Source organism: Hermetia illucens, chromosome 4, assembly GCF_905115235.1.
Source record: "Hermetia illucens chromosome 4, iHerIll2.2.curated.20191125, whole genome shotgun sequence".
NCBI classification, from domain to species: domain Eukaryota; kingdom Metazoa; phylum Arthropoda; class Insecta; order Diptera; family Stratiomyidae; genus Hermetia; species Hermetia illucens.
Genome location: NC_051852.1, coordinates 24,236,219 through 24,254,153, shown reverse-complemented (window position 1 = coordinate 24,254,153; position 17,935 = coordinate 24,236,219). Strand labels below are relative to the sequence as shown.

General features: G+C 45.8%; 2 protein-coding genes across 3 annotated transcripts in view; one reads left to right on the top strand and one right to left on the bottom strand.

Moving 5' to 3' along the window:
* LOC119656146 (tyrosine-protein phosphatase non-receptor type 9) overlaps positions 1-10,454 on the bottom strand; it is a 213,595-nt gene extending 203,141 nt beyond the window's left edge. The window contains exon 1 of one of the 2 annotated variants that reach the window (XM_038062481.1): positions 10,287-10,454. In XM_038062481.1, coding sequence (XP_037918409.1) covers positions 10,287-10,319 — 33 coding nt within the window. In that variant the 5' untranslated portion in view covers positions 10,320-10,454. The remainder of the gene's footprint in view (positions 1-10,286) is intronic. The other variant, XM_038062479.1, reaches the window with a different exon arrangement.
* Positions 10,455-16,243: 5,789 nt separating this feature from the next.
* Positions 16,244-17,935, top strand: part of LOC119653745 (sorting nexin-27-like) — an 87,694-nt gene continuing 86,002 nt past the window's right edge. The window contains exon 1 of the mRNA XM_038058669.1: positions 16,244-17,018. Coding sequence (XP_037914597.1) covers positions 16,780-17,018 — 239 coding nt within the window. The 5' untranslated portion in view covers positions 16,244-16,779. The remainder of the gene's footprint in view (positions 17,019-17,935) is intronic.

The following is a 17,935-nucleotide window of genomic DNA, read 5'->3' as shown; positions in this document are numbered from 1 at the left end:
GCTGCGAAGGAAGCATCCCTAACGTAACTTTTGTGACGAAATCTCTGGCACCATCGGTGGACAAGTGACAAGTTCTAGAAGACTTCGCGGAAAATTACCACGAGTAAATCGCGTTCGAAGTGGTTGACGCTATTTGTCGGCGTGCAACAACCCAGCACTCTCACTGCACGTGGAACGTCGCGAAGGTGAATATCGAGAGATTTGTCGAAGCTCTTGGAAAAGGCAGGGTCGAGTTGAAGAGCACTTCGGGTGGGTGATAGCGTTGCAGCCGACCCTGTCGCAAATTCAGTGATGAAGTTCGTAACTACAGCCTGGTAAACTTTCATGCCTCCGAGGTGCCTCCAGCCGGGGCAAGCCTTCTATGTACTGGTGGACGGCAGAAGTTACCGACCGATGGAAGGAGTGTCATAAGTTGCATGCGCTATAAATGCAGAGTATAGATCATCCAAAAGGACTGGCAGAATTTAGTCAAGTAGGTAAGTGGGGACCCCGCGAGAACTTGGCTATAAACTTGTCATCCGGAAAATCGGTGCTCTGCAGAAACCCTGCATACTTAGTACCGATCAGATGGATCGCATTTTTCACCTGAAAGAGCTCGAAGATAAACCGTGAAACCATGAAAAATAAGAAGGCACCAGGCCCAGATGGTATGCCGGCAGAAGTTTACAAACTGGTGTTCCGAGCCACGGGAGGATGGAGATCACGTCGGGATTAGGACAACGATCCATACTAGGACTGGACCTTTGGAGCGCCTGGTCGGTTATACAAACGACTTTGCTGCACTTGTTGCGGAATGCACTGTTGAACAGGCGCAAAGCAAACTTGGCATATTGATGCGACGGGTAAGCGAGTGGATGACTGCTCATGGTTTCAGCCTTACGCCGGGTAAAACTGAAGTAGTCATCTTGACCACAAAGAGAATCCTGATCCTGCGTCCCATATCGATAGGCGAATTGATTTAACTTGAAGAGGAACTTTTCTGAGTAAATCAAAGCAACAGCTTGGACCTTTAGTCGATTAACGGCGAATGTTGTCTGTTCCTCTCTATGGTGGGAAGAAATGGACTGATGCACTTAGCAGCAGCAGATGTATCGTAAGCGCCTTACCCAAGTGTAGAGACGGGGAGCTTTGCCAGTGGTGTGGGCTTATCACAATGTCTCAGAACCGGCCGTGATGAGGACCGCGGGAGTGATCCAAGTTCCCATCATTGCTAAAAAACGTAAAGTCATCTTCACCTACAAAGGCAAAGATTTAAAGGGGGTGGTTGTTTTTGAAGAACACCAACGCACACTAGCTGAGTGGCAATTCTCTTAGTAAAATGAGTGAAGAAGTAGATGAACTACGTGGCTCAGCACCAATTAAGATCCCTGGCTGAACCGAAAGCATGGTTAGATTGAGTACTATCTTACCTTCTAGCTTAACTTCTAAGTGGGCATGGAGGTTTTCAGTCTTACCTGCACAAAATTGAGAATGCGAAATCTCTTGATTGTGTACTCTGCAATGGAATGGCGGACAGCGCCGAACACACCTTTTTCTCTTGTAAAAGGTGGGATAGGTTTTTTTTTTCTTTATGCAGATACAGGGGGGTTTTGTCCAGACAACCTTATCAGAAAGATACTGAGGAGCGCTGGCAGATGGAGTCGTATTGCCCATTACGTTCGGGTTCTTCGTGTTGCGAAGAAGAATGAGTTCGACCGATAGAGGGAGCGGATAGCAAGCGATTCCTTGAATCAGCAACTCCGTTCCTCCCCTCCCATCCCGTTAGTGAAAGGAACTGCCTGACTTAAAGACTTTCTAAGCCGGTAGGGCTGGCCCGAAATAATGTGTCAAACAGTTCAAGGCTAGTTCTCTGATGACAGGGGGTCTTTAGTTGGTAGTCGGACACTCTGAGAACAAACTGAGACTGTGTGGATGCCCTATACTCCACAAAAGAGTAAACAGGAGACATACATAACTTCCTTCCTTCCAACTGATGAAAAGAATAAGTTGCGACTGAATCGGAAGAAAACATTGCCGTATAAAATTAAGTATTCTGACGCCCTATTTAGTCCTAGGAATGCCTCCTTTCATATTAGTCCTCAAACGGCATTTTAGAAGTGGATTAATAATTTCACTATAAATTTATCGATGGATTGAATCATTACAGAGCTCTTGGCCCGGAAAATTTAGCGATGATATCAAATTGCAGTTTTTAATGGACAGAAACGATTATGCCTGAAAGATGGAAAGCGACGTGTAATAAAATGGACAATATAAATTCAAAGCGATCTCGTTTCTTCGAAAAATATGTAGGTACTCAGATTAATTGAAAATTGTATCAACATTCAAGTTATTCTGCCATTAATGTAGATCCATTTATTATAACTTCCTAATAACCCTCTTTTCACCCTACTTTCGACTCAACGGCTTGACACATATGCCGAGCATCTACATTTCTTGAGGTTAAGTGTTACGAAAGTTTCTAGATGTTCCTTCTTTTTACTTGAACTTTTCTGATTACACTCTTTCAGTTTTATTACTCGTTACTCCTTTTTATTACTTAGAAAAGTTCTTAGCCTTTTAAGATCGTAGCAAGAAAATTGTTCGCTGTATTTATTTGTATTTTATGAATTACGACCAATTGATCCAGCATAATGAAAGTTCTAGCTCCTGGAAAACATCAATCACAAAAATTACTCTAACGTTAGAACTTTATTGTTTGAGTTTCCCGGTATGACAGAAAGTGGATTCAAGTAGAAGTTTATGTATTGCAGCATTTCATTAAAACAGAGAAAATAAAGTGAACTTCGGTAATAACTCTAACTTCACAATAAATCGTAAATCATTTAGTTTGGCGTAACTCTTTGTAACAGTAGCTCACATCAGGTGTTTAGGAACGAAGTTAACTCTGCATTTGGTAGACAAGAAAAGATCAATTTAGAAATCGATATGAAAAGAGTGAAGGACCGCTTCTAGAGTACATTTTTGAGAATGGTCTGGGGATGGGCAATGGTTCTCCAGTTCAGATCAACGCAAAAGGAATCACCTTCCCATGGAAGTATCAGATCAATTCAAATTTCGGAAATTGACTGCATAATTTGGTGGTAAAACACTTCCAAGGACACACCTTATGTCTGAAAATACTTTATTTCCCCCGAGCCCGTGAGTAAAGCAAGTATGAAAATTAGGTTCTACAACTACATCTCATTTTTCTTTGCTACCCTGGGATCACCAATTTAATATGCATTGATTAAATCAATAACATCAGCACATATATCGTCAAACTATACAAGGTTCTAAACATAAATATAATAGGGAGATCAAAACTTGAAATATCTTTGGAAGGATTTAGAGATGTAATTGTGCGAATTATTGGGTATTAGTTAAGGTCTCGATATAACAAATTGATCAAAAGATGGGCAAATGATAGAACTGTGTGCAGAGAAAGAGAGGTGTATCGTAGCCGTGCCCTTTGTGGCTTGAGTTGAAATAATCAAAGACTAGCGAACAATAGAAACAGTTTACCACGGTCGGAGCGAAACCTCGAATATTTATAGATTGTTGAGCACTAACTAACCGATATTAGCCGCTTAGAGAACGATCTCATTGGCAGGTAATCCTTTGTTGCTTTTAGTATAATCAGTGACTGATTATAGAGCAGCAGAGAAACTCATAGGCCACAACTGGATAGATCCCACCCTCCTCTTCATCATGCAACAAGAATTTCGTATTTCTCTCTCTCTTTTTCACTGCAAAAAATACCCTCGATGGATAAACCAATCAATAAAATGTTGCTAACATTTGTTCCAACTTTGATTCTATTCCAGCGTTACCCCAGGTAATTTGCTCTCCGGTCTATAAACTGGATTGGTTGATATTTAGTCAACGGAACGGAACGAATTTCACACATCCTCTTCTCTTTCATGAAATGCATCATTCGGTTCTATTTCTACTATTCTATTTACTACTGCGGACAAGCATTAAAATTTCTTGCCGCCCATTCGCACTGAGTAATGTGCCTGCCTAATCTCGTCGGCCCTATCATCGTGAAACGAATCAAGACCCATTTCAAAACTGGAAAAGCACCAGATCATTCTTTTAGCTTAAGTCCTCATCCACATCCGCTTCTATTAAAAGGGACCACTCCACAAGACGTTCGCATATATTCGAAAAGAAATGCCGATTTAAGCGGCTATATATGTATATTTTGAAGGAGTCTTGAACTGTGCTTTACTTACAGCCGTTTGTAACGCAATATGGCGACATGACCAAGAAGAAATTAAAAGGTAATTGGTTTACTGAAATGAGCTTCAGCTCTCCCTAGGACTGTCCGAGATGTCCGTACTCCTCCTCTAGTAGTCTCCGCAAAGTGCTTAGTGTCACCATCTTAAGAGAATAGGTTGCACTGCATGGCGTATCCAGCAATGCAATTGTCCACTTTCGTCTTCGGATCATACTGCGTATGGGTGGCAGACCTGTGCGCCAATCAAGTTCTTCGTTTATGATAGTATCAGGCCAGCGTACGCCGATGATACTATGCAGACAGGTGTTAACGGAGGCTTGAAGCTTTTGAGAAAGAGTGGGATTCACTTTCCATCTGCTACTCCAATATAGCAACACAGAAAGAGCACTGACACAGAAGAGTTTCAACTTGATCATGGCGTTGAGATATCTGTACATATTTGCAAATTTTAGACAAGGCAGCGAAAGCGGATCTGGCGCCGTTAATGCGTTGGGCAATATCCAGTTCGTTGTCACCGTCGACAGAAACCACGCTTCCCAGATGCCCATTGGCATAGATAGGGAGGGAGAGATGGCCCCTCAAACTAGTTGGTGGTGGCTGGTTTTGTTGGTGTTTATCTTCATTCCAACTCTCTTGCCTCCCTGTCATCATCCATTGATTCCTCCATGTCTTCCGAACAAAGTAGTATGAAAAATGTCACCAATAACAAGAGGAAATAGTATCCGTGACACAATGCAACCCTGGCGGACTTCATTTTGGACCTCAAAGCTATTAGTTTTTTCGGAATACTCCTACTGTGTGAAGCACGACAGATACACTGTTCACGATATCGAAAGCTCCCTCGAAATCGATGAAGAGCAGGTGCAACGAAGATTTAAACTTCGCGCATTGTTCCAAAGTGATCCGTAAGGCGTTGATGTGCTCAACGCAGGAGGATCACGAGCGGAAATCAGCCTGCTATCTGTCAAACTTCTTCTTCCTTGATGCGTTCCAGGATAAATAACTCTGCGGGGAGACCGTCAAGCTGCGACTTTACTCCGTTTGAGTGCAATAATGGTCCAAATGACTTCTTTTCTGCTTCGAGGATCCGCATGTTACGATGACTAGCCTCACGGTTAAGAACCCTAGTGAAGTGTTTTTTCCACCTCTTCAGTTGCTCATCATCATGGATGAGAAGTCTACCGTTAACGCCCTTCTTTCACATCTTCGTCTTGTCTCACCAACCCAAGAGCAAATTATCTTTTGCCATGGCACACACTATTCTGAACTATCCGGGATTTTGCTCGGTATCAAGTTTCGAGCATTCCACGCTCGCCATCAATCGCAGCGGACAATAGAGCTTTCAACCCCTTCCGCTCATCGATCCGCTTCCACGATTCCGTAATCAACCAGCGTCCGATCAGCAGGATAGTTCTCCCTCCTTGTGAGAAGAAGCGGACACAAGATAGTGATCCATTCGGGAGCCAATGTCAGCGCCTCTCTTGTTACACACATCCAGAGGACAACTCCCAAATCTATTGCTGATCGCAAAGTGGTACATCTGATTGCTCGTTGGGTGTCGGCCAGTTGAAACCCTGCTGAGCCAGGCCAGGCATAATCGAACAATGGGTGACCAATGATGAGGGAATTGAAACTGCAGAAATCTACCATTATCATTACGGTCGCCAAGACCTGCTTCCCCATCACATGTCTGAGCGAGATGTCGTTAGAGCCCATCTTGGCATTCAAATCGCCCATCACGATCACAATGCCACCTTTAGGAAACCTCCCCTAAACTGCGTCTAATTACTCGTAGAAAGCTTCCTTCTCCACTATAGGGAAGTCTCCTTTGGTGCACCGCATTGTACAATTGTGGTTTGGTTTATTGGAAGAGGCCCCTATCGAGAACTAGTAAGATGTCTCACATATCTGATATAAGGCGCCTGAAGGTATCGAGACGATTTAGGTCTTTATTCCAGTAAAGGTAATCATGACCGCAAGCCACATAAAACCAGATTGGTATTTATCGATCAAAACATGAAAAAGAAGTATATTTTGTTTTGTGTCTTAATTTGTTACAAAGGCCACCTTAGGCATACAACAACCGTTTATCTTCCAGCAGGACAACGACCCTAAGTGTACTTCCTTTTCGGCCCGAGAATGGTTATAATGTTCATGCCAACTCTATATGCCTCCATCTGTATGATTTGCTCGAACTGCAGGGTCATAAACAGCACATCTCAATGGTTTGCTCCATTTACCATTTAGTATCTTTTCGTCACATTTCTTGATGCCATATTTTTTCCGCTTCCGCCAACACTGCATCCCACATTACACAAGGAAATTTTGTAATCGGCATCGTTCGTCACCGAAGTGCAGAGCACTCAGTCAGAGAATCGTGCATTCCCCCACCTTCCTCCAGCATCTCATAGAACAGAGCGTGGATAATCCCTCAATATCAACTCGGATCACTATCTCGTTGGCATGATGCTCCGAGCTCGAATAACAATACCACCCAAAATCCCTTCTGACAATCAGGTGAGACATAACACTGACGGCATCCACAACATAGTCCTCCGTAACACCTATAAGGGGGAAATGGATACCGCAATAACCGCAGTCAACAGAGATCCTGGAGATGAAGTATCAACAATCACCTGAAGAACGTTATCATAAATACGGCCACAAACATACCCCAGCCGCAAAAAGAATCGGAACGGCTGGTTTGACGATGAATGTAAAAATAGGGACTAACGATTTCGTCCAGGGCAGAGGCAACTCATCAGACGCTGCCTCACCTATCCTAAACAATGATGAATATAAGCTAGCTGCGGAACGGAAGAATGCTACATACCGAGTAATGTTGCATTCTCAAAAGACGCGCGGAGACTTATCACGAACTTCGTCGAAAGGAGAAGCCACTTCAAAGACGGAAAAAGGAAGCCTGGGAGAACCAACAGGTCTGTGGACTTGAAAAGTGCAGGGAGCAACCGCACCAGGCGCGAAAGTTTTACCAACAAGTCAGCATGATGAAGCCTTACACACCTCGATGTTCATCCAGCCGAGACAAAGAGGGAAGTCTGATTTCCGACTGAATCGGCATATTGGAGCGATGGGTTGAGTACTTTGATGAACTACTGGACAACCAGAACAGAGTTGAAGGTCCTCCCAACTGAAGACGACGGACAAATACTGCCACCACCAAGTATAGAAGAAACAGTCCGTACAATTCATTGGCTTAAAAATCATAAGTCGCCAGGAGCTGATGGAATTACAGCCGAGTTGGTTAAATATGGAGGCGACCAATTACATCAAGTGGTTTATCAACTTGTGTCCAATGTGTGGGACAGCAAATCAATGCCTGACGACTGGCAAAGAGGCATTATCTGTCTCATACATAAAAAGGGAGATATCACACAGTGCAGCAATTATAGAGGTGGCACGTTGCAGAGTACCATCTATAAGATATTCTCCTCAATGTTTGCTAGGCCGGATAGCCTTATACGCTCAGAACATCATTGGAAACGTGGGTTCTTAGCAAGAAAAATTGCGAACTCCTCTTGGCCGCATTCAAGAGAAGAATCCTCCGAAGAATTTTTGGCCCCCAACATGAGGATGGACGATTCCGTAGCCTACATAACGACGAAATCTATGAGCCTAAATCCGGCTCAACAGGTTGCGGTAATCAATACCGATGAAGATGATCCAGCCTGAAAAGTCTGTAAGGGCAACATTTAAGGTAGGAAAAGAAGACGAGGCAGACCCTGTCTGGGATGAAGCGATGGCGTAGGTATGAACGACAGACAGCTTTTAGAGATATTGAATTGGTGGACCTGGGCGCAAAACCGGGGTGTCTGGAGTTCCGTACTACGTCAGGCCTAGACCGGATACCAGTTGTTGCACCGTTGATGATGATGATAGCGAAGACGATTCGACATCTACGAGTTTAGATTTCAATATTTCGTTTTTCATAAAAAAATGTCTTTTATTGACGAATTCCACTTTTATTCACGACTGTTCTCCTCGAGAAAAATGGGAAAGACAACACTGCATTTTGCATAATTTTTAGATCTATTAATTTCCCGGAAGCTCAAGGAGTTTAGAATCATTTAGCAGTAGCAAAGTAGACAACCTTCCTTCAATCTGGCATGTATACATTTTCCTCTCCTTCTGAACTCCCTTAAAAATCCGCCCTTGTAAAAGTTGTGGCATCTCTGGCCGCTGCAACGCACCATGCACTTGATTGCATCCGAAAACTTTTGTCATCGGAACTAGATCCAACATTGGCAGTGACGGCAATAAAATGAATTTATTGCTTTCGCCGCCTGACAAGTGTCTGAGCGTGTTCGCCTGCATGTCCACCGGCATCAAAAGTCGAGCAAGCGGGCAGCCAGCGAACAAATAGTCGCCGAGCCAGCAATTATTTTGCATTTCCCCGTGGGGCAGATTGCGGCTGTGAACTGAATCACCGCCGGCCCCGGAGATACTGTTCAAAGATTGCGAGCAGCGGAACGCCTCGAGGAAGTGCATGCCTTTTGATAAACTGACATTCCCCGCATCGACGACACACCGGCCTCCACCGCGCACCACCGATGAGTCAATGGGATGGGTTGACTGACCCGCTGCGAGGGAGTTTGGGAGGGTCAAGGCCAACCAGCTAATATGCCGGAAAGCAACCACTTGGGCCGCTCAGTTCCGCAACCAGCATGGTCCCACCGCCGGAATGCCAATTTTTGGAGCTCGAATTTGTCACCTAATCGTCGCTGAGATTCCATTCCAGTAAGAAGTCGCTTCCGCGGCTGATTGGCTCACTGCCGGCCCACGAAAGCGAAAAGCGACCGGGACGAGTCTTTCTAATTAAGTCGAATGACAACAGCACATACACCTTGGACTGACTGGGGCCGCGGCTGCAACGTCACGAGTCTATGTAACGCGGAATTCCTCCGAAAGCGGGAGGATGGTGTCATCGCTCGTGTGAAGAAACGGCGATGAGGTGGTGGCGGCAGACCGCAGAGTACACGAGAAATTCGGTGTCATCATCGCGGTTGGCACCCGATTCCACGAAGCGTTTATTCCTCGGAAGTGAGCCAAGGGCTCTTCCCAGCTTGGCGGACATGCCTGGATGGGGCGCAGCCTGTGACCCACGTCCACGACGCCTTCCTGGGAAGAACCGAGAACACACTTGCACTGCGAGAAAAAATGAGGCGCAACAGGTAGGAATCGCCGAGCAAGTGGAGTGGGCCGGGTGGAGTTGTCATTCGCATGTTTTCATTCACAAATCATTATTTACATCTTCGGAGTGATTACGAGAGCGTGGACCTGATGCAGGCGGCGGCAGGAGAGCGGTAACATGCGAACAGTCGTCAAGCACTGGCGATATTCGGGCTGAAGATCCAGCGGGGCTCCACTACGCTTTCCCCGCTTGGGCATTTTGTTGGGATGTAGTGAACGCTGGAACTAGCCAAGACGTACTTCACGCCACGCTCAATGGGCAACTGTTGACCTGGAAAATTACTAGAGCTCGGAGTGCGTGAACGACGAAGTCTGGGAAAAACAGCGAGAAATCATGGCGAGAAGGCGCTCCCCGGCAACCCAGCTTCTGGAAAACGTCTGCCATTCATTCGTCGCAAAATTAGAACGCAATTCGCCCGGAATACGGGCACATATTAACCGAGAAAATTCCTGTACACAAGTTGCGGTCGACTGTAAACACAAAGCTGGAGCTTTCCCGAGAACTCGCCTCACCGGAAACTGCCCGAATTTCACTGTATCCACCGTCTCGGAGATAACCAGAACCAATGAAAAGCGTATACCTCCATTGCAACATTCATAAATTACACATTTCATTCTCCATTCGCATCTCCTACGACTCCAATCTCGAAAAATTCCGCTGCACACTCAACTTCCAATTGACAATTGCGCTGTGTTTACTTCGATCTGTTTTCGCAATTTCTCACTATAAACTGACACTTTTCTACCATGAAACTAGTCGGCAATCACGTCACAATATCTTGTCCATATTATTCCAGGAAAATCACAATGAAAAATTCAAGATAAACACGAAAATTATTGAAAATTTACTTACCAGCTCGCTGTCGGCTGGCATTTCGGACGCCATTTTCACTCACTTTTTACGACGACGACGAATGCGAGGATCTGAAATGTCGCGCGAAAGCGATTTTGCGTACGTCGCGATGCGTTGTACGAAGTGTACTGGAGCCTGGTCGACTGGCTCGGGCCGATGGACAATGTCGGGCAGTGACGCGCCGTGACGCAAGCGACATGGAGATGAATGGACAGTCAACAGAGAAGAATGGCTTTTGTGACGGATTGTGGACGGGTGCGTTTGGAAAAGGGAACTGTTGTTGTGCAAGGGAATTTGGTAGTTGGAAGTTTGGATAGATGGCTGGAGTGAATGGGCGGGAAGTGATGTTTGAATTTACAAAAATTAAAATTCACTGATTTTTGGGAAATTTGATTATTTAAAAAATGAATTCATAAAATAATGCGATTATTGTCTTCATATAATGTTCATAAGTTCAGCACTTTGACTAAAATATCTTATGAATTATCGTCATTCATGCCACCATCCGTCCAAAATGATCTCCTGGGGAACTAATAAGGATTTCTGTCCACCATATCGTGACCTTTTTTGCGTAATTATTATTAATGGGCGTTTAATAAGGATTTCTGTCCACCATATCGTGACCTTTTTTGCGTAATTATTATTAATGGGCGTTTAAACGATTGACACTTGAGTTATCATATTGAGTTCTAACTTTAGCTAGGACTGATGTTCCTCACTTCTGCTTAGGACTCACCGATTCAGTCGGCTTTGCTTCAGGTTAAGTTTCATGTCGTCATGCGACCTTTCCGTTTTGATCATTGAAAATTATCTTCTGGCACTCTCTTGGACCTTGCTGGGAGTAGGTTCATCTAGCTGGCGAGATGAGTAAGTAACAACGCGCAGACTATCACTCTTGAACCACAAAAGGTGCTGAAAAGGCCCCACGCCAATATAGTATACCATTCGCCAAGGGCTGTGTGACTAAGGGAGAGCTTGGCCTTGAGTTTTTTTTTGTGTATACAAAGGCATAAAAATCATAGAAAGATACGTTAGAGTCTAAGCTAGAGCGGGCGCATGTTGTATTCGTATCCACTAAAAACTACCCTCGGTCTCTCCAGGCCCAGCCCCGCCGGACCACCATTTAAGTATTACTTCGCATAGTGGGTTTACCTTTAGGCATTCATGCTTTTCGTCCTTTGAAATGCCCTCCTCCTTAACTTTGGGCAATGAAGCATCTTATGCGGTATACCACTGCATACAGAACAATTTGGCAAATCATCCAGCCAGCAGCAACGCTGGTACAGCCATCAGCAACGCTGGTACAGCCTGCAGTAACCACCGTGTTCCTTTTGAAACTTGGAAAAACGGAGGAACCAACTACCACATTATAATTGGTTTTTCCGTGTTTCCGTTCAAGCCATACCCTAATCCTTCGAAGATTCCCCCCAGCTACGTTGCCAGAAATTACAAGACTCATCTTATCGCATTACTGCTTTCTATATGCCTCCCCCCCAAACGTCTTGATTGAAGCGGTCATTTTCAGCCAGGTCCTTACCGCTTTACTACATGGAACCTTGTACCGAGTGCATGGTGCCCCCGCTGTGACGATGCAATCTCCGGTGTCTCTTTCTCTCTGAAAGCAGACCAAAAATCCACGAAAACCTATGTCAACCAATTCACCTTTAATTGCGCACCAGTTGCCGGAATTGACATCCAGTGCCAATACGGACGATATAATGTTTGATTTGCAGGTGGCTTATTGGGCTTCGGAAAAAACACCAACGTTTGCTTTTGCCATTGGGCAGGGATATTCCTTCTTTTAGGCATGTCTCCAACGTGCCGGCTAAAAGGTCGGGCCTGGTCTCCACTGTCAACTTCGAAGCTTTGTTAGATATGCCATCCTAATCTAGGGCATATTGTCACCGATCTTACCACATGTTTCCCGCAATGCGTTCGCACATACTGAAGGTATTATGCACTCGTTGAGCTAGACAACCGTTTGCTTTTCGCTGTTTTCGTGGTGAGGAAACGGTGTGGTAACAATCTTTTTCAGGAGGTACGAGCAGGTCACCTGGGACGACCTTGGTAGTCGTTTTATTACCACCCTATAGGCCCTACCACAAAGGTGTATATCCGCATGATCACATAGCTGTTTGAAACAGTTCTCTTTGGAATGGACTCTTTGAAGCGGCATGCAATTGCCTGTGTGTTTCCTCTCGGCCGTCGCTACCGGGCTTTTCTCTGAGCCTTCTGGTAAAGCTTCCTTGTAAACTTGCGATTTAATTGTTCCACCAGTAGTTGGGTTGCTACTAGTAATCGCCTTCTGGGCATAGCAAGATCGCATGCTTCCGTCATCAATCAGGTGATTTGGGTGATTTTTTCTTTGGCCGTACCATCCAGAAATATGTCGGTCCTGGCTACGAAAACATGTCCCCTACAAAAGCTTTTGCCATCCATCTAGGCAAACCACTCGGCATTCTGAGAGAGCTCAATTCACTCTTGATTTCCGTACAGATTACCTGGTTGCTGCTGGGTGTATATTCCCCACTTATTTGCCAAGCGGCTCTACAGGTTAAAGTGGCGCTCATGTATGATAGGTCCACTATAGACCTCAAGCTTCATCCGCTGAAAGTGTATGAGGTCCAACATTCGCGAATACCACGAATAGCTCCGCGAATGCTTCGAGCAGAACACGTTCTCTAACATTTGTTTTCCGACTGCCCCATTCAAGAGCACACGCAATAAAATCACCTGCTTTGATCATCGGCCAACGTCCCCTTGCATCCAAACCAAGGCGTTCAGCAACTACTCATATTCGGCAAGTGTGGCGCTGGGCGGGTGCTCCATTATTTCCTGGAAGGCTCGTTATCTGCAAGGCCATAGCCCTGCTTGTCCTGTTCGATCTTTAACCCAAATGTCACCATTGTGATTCCAATATGGCTCACTAGTTATGGTCACATCGATATCGTTCATCCGTTTGATTTACTTGAGTAGTTCCTGCGCCGCGTGGCAATGGTTGAAGTATATTTGTATCATTGAGATTTGCGTTGAGAGCTTTCCTATATTTCAAGCACTTGCTGCTGCTTGTAATGCGCCTGTCATCCGCACTCATACATGCCTTCGCAATATGACCGAACCAAGGCACCAAAGACACCGTTTCAGTGCCCCCTGCTCCCTAAAGCGCCACCTAACCTATTCCGACCCTCCCAGCTGCCAACAATTTGATTGCTGCCTTCACTGGTAGCTGATGATGGCGGTTTGTTTCCCATCGTAGGCTTTCCTAAGTTCTTACCGCTGACTATTGCAGTTCAATAAGATCGAACTTCTTTTCCAAGGTCTCACGAGAAATGCGTTTTTGGCATCCAGGTTTACTACCATGCTAATTGCGTTCACCGTAGAGCGGGCACGTCGGAAACCAAACTGGCGTTTCGATAAACCATTGCTGGCTTCGACGATGGATAGGAATCTGTTGTAGACGACTCTATCCATCATCTTCCCCATTGTATCCAGCAGGACGATACGGATGCTGGGTTTCCAGGTGGCTTGCCAGGTTTCGGAAGCAACACAAACTTTTGTTTTTTCCACTGAATAGGGAATATTCCTTCTTTTGGGCACGTCTTGAAGGTGTTGGTAAAAAGCTCCGGCCTAGTCTCCACTGTCAAAGCTTGGGTTGGGATGCCAACCAAACTTAGGGCCTTGTTGTCACTGATCCACACATTTCCCGCAGCATCTCCACAGTTGCTGGGGGTATTATGCCTTCATTTCTTTTGGGCACGTCTTCAAGGTGTTGGTAAAAAGCTCGGGCCTAGTCTTCACTGTCAAAGCTTGAGTGGGGATGCCATCCAAACCTAGGGCCTTGTTGTCATTGATCCACACATTTCCCGTAGCTTCTCCATAGTTGCTGGGGGTATTATGCCTTCATTTAACTGGACAACAATTTGCTTTCCCATATTTTCCTGGTGAGGGAAAAGAATGGCAACAATCTGTTTCAGAAGGCGCGGACAGATTATCTGGAGTGATCTCTGCAGCCTTTTCATTGCTACCTTGTAGGCCTTGCCCCAAGAGTTTATGTCGGCATTGTCACACAGCTGTTGGAAGCAGTTCTTTTTGCTTCTCAGAATGGCTTCTTTTAGGTGGCCATGGAGTTGCCTCTGTGCCTCCGCTCGACCGTCGCCACCGGGCTTTCTCCTGAACCTCTGACAAAGCCTCCTTGCCCGGAAACATGCGGTTCGCAAGCATTCATTTTTCATTGTTCCACTAGTGGTTGAGTTGCATATTGGGAGGCAATCGCCTTCTGGGCATAGAAGCATCGAATGCTGCCGTCATCCATCGGATGATTTGGGTGGCTTTTTCTCTAGTCGCACTATTCAGGGATATGTCGGGTTTCAGCGTCTCGGAAAACGTGTCCCCTTCAAAAGTTTTAGCTGTCCAGCCGAGCGTTTTCACCGATGGCTCTTGTAGTCTGACAAGATCGAAAAGCTTCTCCAACGCTTCGCAAATCGTCTCCTTCCAGGTGACTTCATCTACATCTTCGCAGATTATAGTGACCTCCGGTCTGCCGGCTTCCTGTTCCAACGATTTTCCGATTTAGCTCGCGGTTACATCTTTGGATTTCCAACATAAGATCTCCCTTGTGGGAGCGTCTAATGCGGCTGACATTTTCTCCCAAGTTGGTGAGTTCTGGGCCTGCCTTCACTCTCCTGAGAATGTCAGCATATCACCGTTCACCTCGTTTGGAAATGATAATCACCTCCTCCTCCTTATGTTCCTCCGATCGTTTCTTTTCCGTGGTTCCTGCACCCGGACTTAAAGGTTCGGACCCTTTTCTCGAGGTCGCCGCTGGCAGCTTCATTCGTAGTCGTCGTGTGCTCCGCCTTTTTAGGAGTTGAGTCCTGTTTTATTTTCGGGGTTTGTTGCCTGTTGACTCGCTTTTCGCGCAGCCTCTTCCTCGGTTTCTCCCCTTTTGTATTTTGAACAGGCGTTACTTAAATCCTCTGGTTCACTATTTCATTTGACGGATTTCATCCTCTTTCATTCTGGGCCTTGCCGTACGCCATGGATGCTTCATGTCATGGCACTTGTATTCTGTTCAAGGTTTCTACCTTCCTTTATGAATTCCCACAGCTCCATGGCAATAAAGGCAGCTCCAGACTGATCGTTGCCTTCCTCATCGAACACTCCCGCTACACACTTCCCACTGGGGGTAGCGATCGCGGAGACTTGTGCCCATGTGGGAGGGGTTCTGCGAAGAATGGAGCTTCTTCTGAATGAGTCCGTCGATGCCAGTTCCAGTTCCTTCCGTGCGCTTGTAACATTAGATGCTAGGGTAGCCAAGGTTCCCACTACTGAGGCATTGCGATCGTTGGATATTGAATGCCGGAAGACCGCTTGCCCGCTACCAAAAACCGCCGATACTGGGTTTCCATGGGTGCACCATAACTTTATTCTCCTTCTGTTCCTCGATGTTTGGTATTATTTCTGGGTATCCTTTCCATAGCTATCCACATGGCCGCCTACAGGGAACTATAATTCGTAATGTGTCATTACGGTCTCCATAGGCGTTGTCGTGCTAACGATTATTACTGCTATTAGTTGATAAGACGAACTAGTTTATTTTTTCTAGTGCGCGGAAACAAATCGTATAAAACGCAATTATGTTAAGCCGTTTGTTTTTAGTATTTAACGAATTTTAGCAATCGAATTTCTCACTTTAATAATTAATTCATTTTCTGAAAACTTTTATTATCTGGTCGGAATAGTTTTGAACAATTGATTTTATGGAAAAAAGAATTTCCACTATCATCTACCTTACTACTTTCTACAATGGAATCGAATTTATGGCGGAAACGGAAGCCACATTTGTCAACGTCCAATAAATTTCCGTAACCGCTGTATTGAATTGCTTTCCGCAGCGCATATAAAATCCATTCAGCGGCCATCACCAATTCAGCCAATCTACGCTTCGCTCAGCCTGTAACTGTCAAACAACTCGAGAACTGTCACTTAGTCCAATTAGTGCTTTTTTCCTCTACACAACAGACTCTGTCCAATTGAGGGGGCCAATCCACATCAAAACAGGATTTCCAGCCGTCTCAGTAGCGAATGTGTACGTGCGCAATACCCGTCGGTGTGCGTACGAGTGATAAATGTGTACGTTTTTAATGTCGTCCGATTCGCCATAGCTGGAAGGGAGGTGCGCCGCCGATTTGCTGCTTCTGCTGTCAGAAGACGAAACCGTCGATAAAGATTTTGTTGTGGTCGCTGCCGTTGAATTTTCTGCCGGATCTCGCTGTTCTTAGGCCGCCGCGACCGTCACAAACCATACACCAGTGGAATCGCGTGCAGTGCAAGGGTTTGTCGGTTGAAAGTGTCGTGCCCGCGGACGCGGTCGTTGTCGCCGATAATATCGAGAAAACATAATCACGCAAAACTCATCCTCCGCCGATTCGCAATCTCAATGCCTGGCGAAAACAGGCGGCGCATTCGTGGAAATTTCTGGTGAACGGAGAACATGAGTCAAAGTCAATCGCAAACGCAGCAATCGCAAAATCCATATGGGCCGCGTGTTGTAACGATTTACAAAACAGAAACGGGTTTCGGTTTCAATGTTCGCGGCCAAGTGTCCGAGGGCGGACAGCTCCGCTCGATAAATGGGGAGCTGTACGCCCCATTGCAGCATGTAAGTGCCGTGCTGCAAAATGGTGCAGCCGAGAAAGCTGGGATTAAGAAGGGCGACCGGATACTGGAAGTGTAAGTAGTTCTTTGATATGTTTGTGAGGCTGGACTCGTTCTGTTCGTCGGAATGTTTGTGCGAAGGCTGCAGTCACCAAGTCAACAAACTCGAGGACAAAGAAACGGGAGCAGAATCTGTCAAGCGACTGCTAGCTCTCCATTCCCATTCCATCAGCAACTCTGCATCAAATCGGTCAACGAATTCGCACATCATTTTGCAATGTTTCCCCTAGAATGCCTTCGATTGTTTCTACTCTGATTCTCGCCTCGATATCTCCCCCAAAAGATACCAATTAGCGATAAAGTGTGCCGAAGACCCCATTCTGTCACCGCCGATAGTCCCAAACTCCTGATTGACAGTTTTCAGGAACAGGGCCAGTGCTCTCGTCCATATCGCCTCCCCTCCTCCCTCCACAGCCTGCTACAAACCTCACAATACACCGCCTAGGATCGATATTTTGGGGGTTGCTCGCTGCTCCGTACAACCGTGCGCCGTACAACTGTCAACAGAACATTTCGGAGGCAATACCACCAATTTAGGGCCAAAAACTTTATCCAAGTCCAAGCAAGAGGCTTGTGGCATGTTCTTCGATTGGAATCCCTCACGTCGATTCCATTGTCCTATGGTTGAGTGCAAGTCATACCGCGATGCAGCGTCACCAGCTGTGGAGCGGTTGCAGCCTCTTCGGGGCAATGGGAAACGCGTAAACCTCATCAGGGCCGATAAACTCTGTTGCAATTCATTTCGCGAGGCGGAAAGGTCAAAAGCCATCCTCGGTGGGAACTGCGTCGCATTCGAGTTGAGTTATCGCAACTTCAATCCTCTACGTTGCGGTCGGTTCGAGCGTCACAGCCTCCCAGCTGGGCAAAGTATTTGTGTCGTCTTGTCCGTAATTCAATTATGACGATCTGGTCAGCTAAGCTGGAAAATTGCT